The sequence below is a fragment of the Nicotiana attenuata genome, unplaced genomic scaffold (assembly GCF_001879085.1).
Source record: "Nicotiana attenuata strain UT unplaced genomic scaffold, NIATTr2, whole genome shotgun sequence".
Taxonomy (NCBI): domain Eukaryota; kingdom Viridiplantae; phylum Streptophyta; class Magnoliopsida; order Solanales; family Solanaceae; genus Nicotiana; species Nicotiana attenuata.
The window spans coordinates 52,011-61,845 of NW_017674472.1; the positions used below are offsets into that span (position 1 = coordinate 52,011).

At 35.1% G+C, this 9,835-nt stretch overlaps 2 protein-coding genes across 2 annotated transcripts; both read left to right on the forward strand.

Annotated features, from left to right (window-relative positions):
- Positions 1 to 4,635: 4,635 nt before the first annotated feature.
- Positions 4,636 to 5,148, forward strand: LOC109218722 (glycine-rich RNA-binding protein-like). The gene has a single exon (XM_019383093.1). It carries the CDS (start codon positions 4,702 to 4,704, stop codon positions 5,131 to 5,133), a length of 432 nt encoding a protein of 143 aa, XP_019238638.1. The 5' UTR covers positions 4,636 to 4,701; the 3' UTR covers positions 5,134 to 5,148.
- Positions 5,149 to 7,996: 2,848 nt separating this feature from the next.
- On the forward strand, positions 7,997 to 9,067 carry LOC109218721. The gene is made up of 2 exons (XM_019383092.1): positions 7,997 to 8,617; positions 8,687 to 9,067. Exons 1-2 carry the CDS (start codon positions 7,997 to 7,999, stop codon positions 9,065 to 9,067), a joined length of 1,002 nt encoding a protein of 333 aa, XP_019238637.1.
- The last annotated feature ends 768 nt before the right edge of the window (positions 9,068 to 9,835 follow it).

Consider the following 9,835-nt stretch of genomic DNA (forward strand, 5'->3'; position numbering starts at 1 on the left):
TTATTTTTTCACAAAACACATACTGCTTATTACACATTATTTCACTTCTATTCAGAGACGTAATTTCTTATTTATAAATTTATTTTAACACTAAAATAATACTTTTCAATACGTAAAACTTATCAACTATTTATAATCAGCTAACTAGCAGCTTGTTTGGATAGTTGATACATGTCGTTTCATAATGTATCGTATTGTATTGTCTTGTATTGTATTGTATTGTCTGTTTTATGAAAATAATGTTTGGATATGTATCGTTTGCCATCATGTCATGATGTCACGCACCAGAAAATATGAACAATAAACTTGCAATATTACTAAGAAAAAATAGGATACGAAGTAGAATTATCATATATAAATGTAGGGCAAAAGATAAATTATTATTATTTAATAATAAAGAAGGACAAAATGAGAAAAAAAATAAGGTAACGACGCCACCACACCAAATCAATCGTTAGATACAGTGGCACTTTTCGTCGTTACATAGACAGATTTAACGATACGATATAATAAAATTTAAGATAATCAAAATAAATATTGTTCAAAATAATATGATACAATACAATAGGTAACAACCATCCAAACAAGCTATGAATGGACTCTAATCTTTTGATATACCTTATTGATAACGAACATTTGAAATTTTTCAAATTTTAAGTTTGAAAACTTAGTTTTTGAAATTTTAAATTTTTAAAAAAGGATTTCTAATCTCGGATCTTTCAAAAGCTCCAAAAACTAGTTTTTGAAGTTTTTAACTATTTGAAAATTGAAACTTTGAGTGTTAAAAAAATTTCCAAAACATGTTGACTTTTTCACATACAAGTCAAACAAAAAATGAGTTTGCAATCTCAATTTGAAAAACATCAGAGTGAACACCTAAATTACCTCAATTTCGAGAGTTATAAAAGTAAAATAGGTTGAAAATAGAATCTATGCAAACAAGGTTTGGTCCATAATAAGAAGTCAAAACCCTTTTTCGGAAATATTTGTTCTTTATTAAAATGTAAAAACTCTACAAGTTAATATGGTGACATTTTTGTTTATAATTTATAACCTTTCTTTCTTTGAGATTCTTAATTTTACTGCTTGAAATTCTGGTTATTTGTAAGATTTGAAAACATATGGAATAAGGTTTTAGCATTATACAGTTGGAGATTTAGCTTAATTGCTAATAAGAGTATCTAGCAAGAGAGAATAGAAAATAGAAGATAGAAAATATATTAATCCTTTCTAATACTTCTAGTTTTATCGTAAACTTGTGGGTAGTTAATCCAGTTTAATAATACCTTTTTATTTAAGTTTTAAGAAAAATATTAAGTGTATGTAAATTATAATAAATATAATTAGATTATCGGTACTTTCATATTTGGCAAGTCAGTTTGATATACAAAATCGGATTAGATTATATGTACTTTCACATTTACCTCGCCTAATCATATCAATATACAAGTTTTGAACTGATTTGGGTTCAGTATTTAGTAAAGTAGCTTGTAGATGCCTTATTCTTCGAAATTTAAAATTTTTTAGTACTCACACACTGATACAGAACTTTCTAACAAAATTGAGGCATGAAAAGAAAACCAAAATTCCTAGAGAAGAGTGTTCGTCAATATGTTCTATTTTGTTTGAACTTACTTAAGTTCTATTAGTTAGTCCTTTTGACAAACTAGAATGGTCTTTCATCAGGTTCTCCCTGAAATCCCTAAATTTCCCTAACGACCTAATTGAGCTAATAATGTCCTGCGTGTCCTCCACATCCACCTCCATTCTCATTAACGGATCAAGAACTGACTTCTTCAACCCCACTAGAGGAATTAGGCAAGAGGATCCCCTGTCCCCCTATCTATTCATAATCTGCATGGAAATGTTATCTAGGCTTATCAACCATGAAGTAGACTGCTGTAGATGGGACCCAATAGTCCTGTCAAAAAAGGGCCCCTAACTATCCCACCTAATCTTTGCTGACGACCTCATCGTTATGATAGAAGCTAATCAAAAAAGTTGTGACTCACTCATAGATACACTCAACAAATTCTGTACCTTTTCTGGCCAATTCATAAACTTCAGCAAATCTAGGGTAATCTTCTCAAAAAATACCCCCCCCCCCCCGACAAACATTCCTTTTTTAGCAGGTGTCTTAACATCAAAATCTCTCATTCAGTTGGTAAATACCTAGGTTTTCCCATGACAAACCAAAGACTGTCAAAGAAAGACTTTCAATTCATCATTGATAGGCTTAATAGCAGACTAAAAGGCTGGAAAACCCACTTCCTAAACCTAGCAGGAAGAATCACCCTCATTAAAGCAACTCTTGCAGCCATTCCTAATCATGCCATGCAAATTTTCAACCTCCCAAAAGCTTCCCTAAATAAGATTGACTCCATTCAACGAAATTTCTTATGGGGAAGTACGGAGGAAAAAAGGAAATGCCACCTGCTAAATTGGAACAGAGTCACCAAACCAAAAAGTAAAGGAGGCTTAGGGATATATAAAGCTCAATGCAAAAATGATGCTTTCAGTACTAGCTTGGCTTGGAGATACTCTAACAACAAGGAGGCCTTATGGGTCCAAGTACTGCATAGCAAATATAAAAGGAAAACCAACTCTAATAACAGATTCAACCCCAGACCATCGACTTCCCACATCTGGAAAAATATCTGCAAAGGGATAAAGGTCTGTGAAAAAGGCACCAAATGGATCATAGAAAATGGGGAGAATATCAAACTTTGGGACAACCGGTGGATTAACCACGGAGACTCACTAAGAAATCTTATCCATGAGCCTCTCCAAAAAGAAGAAGTAGATTTACATGTAAAATTCATTATACAAGATGGCTATTTTAACCTCTCTAAACTATCCTTCGAACTGCCAGAGGACATAATTCAAAAAATTCGCAGCACCTATATCCAACAATCTCAAACAGGTAGGGACAAAATTACATGAAACTCCCCAGGATACAGCTCCTTTTCCATCAAGGCGGCCTACGATGTACTATCTGACCAAGATACCACTATAGTAGATAATAACCTATACTTTAAGTGGATCTGGAAAAGCAATATCCTAAACAAACTAAAACACTTCATGTGGCTACTTGTCCTTAACAGACTCCCAACAGCCACCCTCCTGGCTAAACTTAATATCTGCACCTCTGACACATGCACTATATGTAGAGTGGAAAAAGAGGACATCAAACACATGCTCTTCAATTGCACCTACTCAAAGGCAATTTGGAGACAGTGCCATATAAAGCATAACTACCCACAGTCGGACGATGAGCTCACTACTTTCAACTGGCTAAAGCACCAACTAAAATCTAATAAATGCTTTAATCATTACATCAGCTGGCCAGTCTTGATACCATTCCTCCTCTGGTATTTATGGACCACTAGAAATGAAAAGATCTTTCAAAAGAATAATTCGTATCCTAATATTATCAAAGTAACCAACAGTGCCCAAGAATTCCTCTTCTTAAGCAAATGGAGCCCTTCTCATATACCAAAAAAGACCATCCATATAAAATGGGAACCACCCGCCACAGGGGACCTATAAATTAAACATAGACGGATCCTGCCTAGGGAACCCAGGAAGGGGAGGTATAGGAGGAATATTTAGGAATAGCAATGGCAATTGGATACTAGGATTCAATATGGGTTTTTGCCTATGCTACAAATATCCAAATGGAAGCCATGTCTCTATTGCAAGGTTTGAAACTAGCCATCCAAAAGAGACTAACCCCTTTAGTAATTGAAACGGACTGTCGAGAACTGATCAACTTGATAAATAACGATAATTGCCTTTATCAAAATATTATTGATGATTGCAGGTACCTATTATCTGAGGCGGGTACGCCAACTTTGAAGCATGCATTCAGAGAAGCTAATGGAGTAGTGGACACCTTAGCCAAGAACGGATGCAGCTTGGACTCTTTTGCTAATCTAATGTTGTACTATTATCCGCCTAATTTTGCTATTTCAGCTTTTGATAGAGATGGGATAGACACTATGTGGCCTAGACAAATCTCATGTTGTAATGACTACTAAGTACTATGTTTTTAATAAAATGTCTTTATTTATCAAAAAAAAAACTTAGTCCTTTTGTAAAAGCAAATCATATTTTGACAATATTTATTGGAAATGACGTTCAACTTTCCGTAACAAAGTTATAAATTTATTTGCAGTGGCAGATCCAGGATTTATAGGTCGTAGGTGCTTCACTGATTTTAGTTTAAATTCTAGATGGCCAAACGTGGTCATAGTGGGTGCTCAAGGTTAATTATTAAAATTTTTAGGTATTATTTATGAATATATTGCATAATTTGGTGAAAGCCAATGGGTGCTTCAGCACCCATATGTTCAAAGGTGGATCCGCCACTGTTTACTTGGATAAAGCTCTTAATATTTATTGATTATTACTTTTACTCATTAATAAAATTGTAAATTTTTACCTCTAAATTAAGTTTTCATTCCTGATAAAATTGTATTTGTACAAAAAACAAATAAAATCAAACTCTAGGCTAATAACAATTTTAAATTTTCTATATAAATTTAAGCATAAATAATGAACTAACTAACCAAATAACCTTTAAAAAGTAAAACTAATTATTAAAAAGGAAAAGAACTAATCAAACTAACTTCAATTATCTCTTCTTCCTGATATTTTCATTAGGGGTTATCCTTCTCTCTCGTTTCTCAGTATAGTAAAATGGCTGCTGAAGTAGAATACAGTTGCTTCGTTGGTGGGCTCGCATGGGCTACCACCGATAAAACCTTAGCTGATGCTTTCGGTACATATGGCGAAGTTCTCGACTCGAAGATCATTAATGACAGAGAAACTGGCAGATCTAGAGGATTTGGCTTTGTTACTTTTAAGGATGAGAAATGCATGAGGGATGCAATCGAAGGGATGAACGGTCAGGAACTTGACGGCCGTAACATTACCGTTAACGAAGCACAGGCTCGTGGAAGTGGAGGAGGCGGCGGTGGTGGTTACGGAGGTGGCCGACGTGAAGGAGGCGGCGGCGGCTACGGAGGTGGCCGACGTGAGGGAGGCGGCGGTGGTTACGGAGGTGGCCGACGTGAAGGAGGAGGCGGTGGTTACGGAGGTGGCAATTATGGCGGTGGTGGACGTTATTAGATTCAATGTAGTTAATTTTGGCCTATTGTTAAAAAAAAAAAAAAAAAAACTAACTTCAATTTATTGTTGCCAAATTAAAAGAACAGCAATTAGTTATATTAACACAAAGAGAAATTAGCACGAAGGTACCATCTGGCTAAGAAATCGGGAGAAATTCAAAAATAGCCAGATTTATAAGTGGTCATTCAAAAATAGTCACAATTTCAAAAGCAATAAATTTAGCCACTTTTCATGTAAAAATAAATCTGAACGAAAACACTGTTCAAAATCCAAAAAATACACCAGCATAATATACTGGAGTTCCAGCATAAGTATACTAATGGAGTTCCAGCATAAGTATACCGGAACTCCAGCATATTATAATGGAGTTCTAGCATAAGTATACTGGAACTCCAGCATAATATACTGGAGTTCCAGTATAATATACCGGTCTTAATATGCTGGAAATTCATACACAGGTGCTCCAATCTCCAGTATATTATGCTGGAACTTTCCGCGTGTTGGAGTTCCAGTATAATATACTGGAAGTTCATACGCAGGTGCACCGATCTCCAGTATATTATGCTGGACCGGTCCCTGTTGCAGCAAATAATGGCTATTTTCAATAACTTTGCAAACGACGGCTATTTTTGAATGACCAGTCCGAAAACTGGATATATCGTGCTATTTGGAATTATATAGCCCAAGTTAATTACTAGCAAGGTTAATCCCAATTTGACATTTTCAGTAAAAAGTTTAGCAATCTATAGCCACTACGAAACAATTGGTTAATCCTAATTTGACATTTTTAATGGATTTCTTCACCTCTATTAAACACTACTTCTCCTCCATTTATCTCAAACCCTGGGCAAGTGCACATACAGCCACTCTCTAGGATGTTATTTAGAGATTAGCTAGTATTTATTTTATTCTAAAATTTTAAATTAGAAATCTTAATTTCAGGATAATTCAGAATATTTAAGTCCCGAAAATTTGAATTGAAAAACTGAAATTTAGGACACACTGACTAATTTTTAAATAATATCCCTCTAGAATGGCAACTTGGTGTCATTTCTACACCCTTTCCCGCCATTTCCACCACCACCTTTTCACATCAAACCACCATGACTGCCTTTCCAGAATCATTTAAAAAAAAACTGATCTCACTTAATAATATGGATTGAATTATTTTTCCACTCTCCATTTCCTTATACACCTACCATAATTCTTTAACAAATCCCAACTACATTATTCTCAAAAATAAAAATTTAAGTCAAGGTTATGAGGTTCTCTGGTCAACCATTTGTTCAAACTTTTGCTCATTGGTTGTGTTTTCCATTTGGAGTATGGACGCAAGTGGTTATGATGGTTTTGTGGTGGAGGTGTAGCAAAGGATGTATGGAAATGGAGAACATGGGTTTTTGAGGCTGTGTATATTTGTATATATCCCACTGTCTGTATATGTATATATCTTTTATGTATATTCGTATATCTCCTATATATCATATATATATGTGTATATCCATGAAAATTCGTGAGTGATATACACATACATAATATATATTGTCGCAATAATGTTTTTCACGTCAATTTTAGCTTTAAATTTGATTCCAAACCGGTCCAAGTCACTTTCAATCTTTTCTCAAAATTTGCATATTGATTTATTCAGGTGTTTCCAATGAATATAACTCACCCCTGCAGAAAAGTAAGCAACGTATTTTAAAAGAAAAATAGAATTAATCAATATGCCGGAAATGCGACTCTCAGGCGATCGACCATTTTTACGGTTTATCGAGGACACCTTCCTCGAGAGTTTTATGGGTTATTTGAGGGGTTGTAGGAGATAAGACTTGGGGTAGGTTGAGAAAAATATGATGAAAGAGAAGCAAATGTTTGAGTTACTTGTTGCCATTATATTTTTGCTACAGGTTCAACATCAATTGTTAGTTAAATGGTTGCCAATTAGATTAGAGTTGTATATAAGTGCCAATCTCCCTTAACAATATCATTATTACTTTACTTTACTACTATATATAAATGAGAAGGGAAAGGACGAACACAGCTTTTTCAATTTGTACTTTTTGCATTATCTATGTGTACACTTAAATTGACTTGAACAATTTCATTGGGACCCGCCCACCTCAAATAACAAACATGTGTGCTCTACGTGTCATGAGCAGCTTTCTTCATCAGTTCTTCTAGAGATTTCCAAGAGGGTGAACTGAAGGGCTGGATCTCATTGCATCTCCACCAGGCAATGGAAAATTTTGGTCTTGTTCATATTAAAAAATTTAAGTTACAAAGTTTTTCTCATTCATACCTTGTATCTTTTTGTTGAGAAGAAATCGTTAATGGCAGCTATGGGAGCTGGTCTCTCTCATGAAGAAGAAGGAAGGAAACTTCTAGGTTTTCAGACAAAAGAGACCATTTCGGATACTTCTAGGTCAACAACACTTTTGGACTTCTCTCAATTGATCTCTCCACGTGTTCCCATCTCAACGGATGTGCAAAAATATGATAGATTAAATAATAACCATTCAGATGAAGAACACCATAGCTTATTTTACAATCACACAACACTAGATCCAAGCTTCAAAATCTGTCACATGGGATATGTGTATAGCAAAAGAATATTCTTCAGTTGGATTTTGTTATTAGCTAGCAAATAGAATTTAGACACATGTATAGGTGGTTATTTTGATTCTTTTATTTTTTCATAGAATAATCTTATAAATAGATTGTCTCTGTACAGAATGAATACACAGAAAATTTCCACAAAATTGTCTTCATTTCTTTTATACTCCTTCATGGTATCAGAGCAGTAGCTCTTTTTGGGAAAATCAGCTTCTTTCTTTTTCAGTTTTCTGCGTCATAATCCTTCACCATGACTGGAACAACAGACACCATTGTTGCTCAGTCTTCATCTGCTAATGCAGTCAATTTTGATCCAAATAACCCATATTTTCTCCACTCATCAGATGCACCAGGGATGAGTCTTGTGAATGCAGTATTTGATGGAAGAGGTTTTCAAGGCTGGAGGAGATCAATTCTGATTGCACTTTCAGCAAAGAACAAGTTGGGCTTCATTGATGGAACATGCCCTGCTCCTACTATCATTTCCAATGAGTATCAGCCATGGACAAGATGCAATAACATGGTGACTTCCTGGTTACTAAATTCACTATCCAAGGACATTGGAGATAGTGTCATTTATTCCAAATCTACCAAAGAGCTTTGGACCAGTCTTGAGCACAGATTTGGAAGATCAAATGGAGCTAAGTTGTACCACCTGCGCAAGGAACTATCCTGTTTAGTACAAGGAACAAGTGATATAGCAGGGTACTTCACAAAGCTCAAACGTCCGTGGGATGAATTAGACTCTTTAGTCTGTGATGTTAAGTGTGTTTGTGCTTGTGTGTGTTCTGGAAAACAGAAACTGGAGAAATCCCTTGAAGATGAAAGACTTATACAATTTCTTATGAGTTTAAATGATGTCTATGGACAGGCAAGGGGAAACATTTTGATGATGAACCCTTTACCTAGCTTAGACCTTGCTTATTCTCTTGTATTATAGGATGAGAGTCAGAGAGAGATCTATATGAATCCCCTTCTTTCTGCTGACTCTTCATCCTTTATGGTGGGCAGTCAAGCTAACCATGCAGCACAAGGAAATTTTGTGCAAAGAAACAACAAACAAGGGCAAAGAAACTCTGGGCAATTTCAGCAGCAATCTCAAAAACCAGGGAACAACATGCAATTTCAAAAATCAGGAAGCAATATGCAGAAAAATGGGAACACTCCACAAAGAAATTTTGCTGCAAAAGGAAAGAAGCACAAGTTCAATCCTAACTTATCTTGCACCCATTGCAAGAAAATAGGACATTCAATGGGAGATTGCTATAGAATCATTGGTTTTCCTGAAGATTTTGAATTCACCAATCCTAGAGGTTCTTAAGTTCAATTAGAAGCAATGGAGCTATAATAGGGGAACAGGGAGAGGATGCAAGCAACTATTCTGAAGTTCTAAATCAGCATCTTTCCAAGGATCAATTTTCACAATTGATCCAGATGATAAAGCAAGTAAAAGTTCCAGATGCAGGGAGTTTCAATTCAGAAATCAACACAAATGCAGTAGCTGGTACTATTATGAAATACACTGGAAGTTGTTTTTCAGTTTTCAACACTAACACTTGGATAATTGATTCAGGAGCTTCAGAACATATGTGTTTTGATTCAAATGCTTTCATTTCCTTAGAACCCCTTCCAGTCCCTTTACATATAAATCTACCCAATTCTTTTAAGGTGACAGTCACACATACTGGGAAACTTCCTATTTCTGTTGAATTCATTTGAGAAAATGTTCTTCATGTTCACAGTTTCAAATATAATCTATTATCAGTCAATAGGTTTTGTGTCCAATTTCACTACATAGTCTTATTTACTTATAATCTATGTCTCTTGCAGGCCCCTTTAATGAAGAGGGCTCAAGTTTTTGGTGAAGAAAAGGAAGGATTATATCTGTTGCAGCCTAATGTTGATAGGTTTAGCTCAAAGGAGAAAAGTTTTTTTATCTTCAAATCAAAGTGTTCTTAGTCAAGTTTCAGTTAGGTTTCCTTTTTCTGCAAATGCAGCTTCTGAATGTAAACCTTTGGCACATTAGATTGGGGCATTTGCCTTTTTCATCAATGAAGCATCTCAGTTTTATTTCAAGTTTTCCTAATTC

Coding starts and splice junctions, on each gene's coding strand:
- LOC109218722 (XM_019383093.1), top strand. CDS start 4,702: ATGGCTGCTGAAGTAGAATACAGTTGCTTCGTTGGTGGGCTCGCATGG.
- LOC109218721 (XM_019383092.1), top strand. CDS start 7,997: ATGACTGGAACAACAGACACCATTGTTGCTCAGTCTTCATCTGCTAAT. Junction 8,618..8,686: donor TAAATGATGTCTATGGACAG/GCAAGGGGAAAC, acceptor CTTGTATTATAG/GATGAGAGTCAGAGAGAGAT.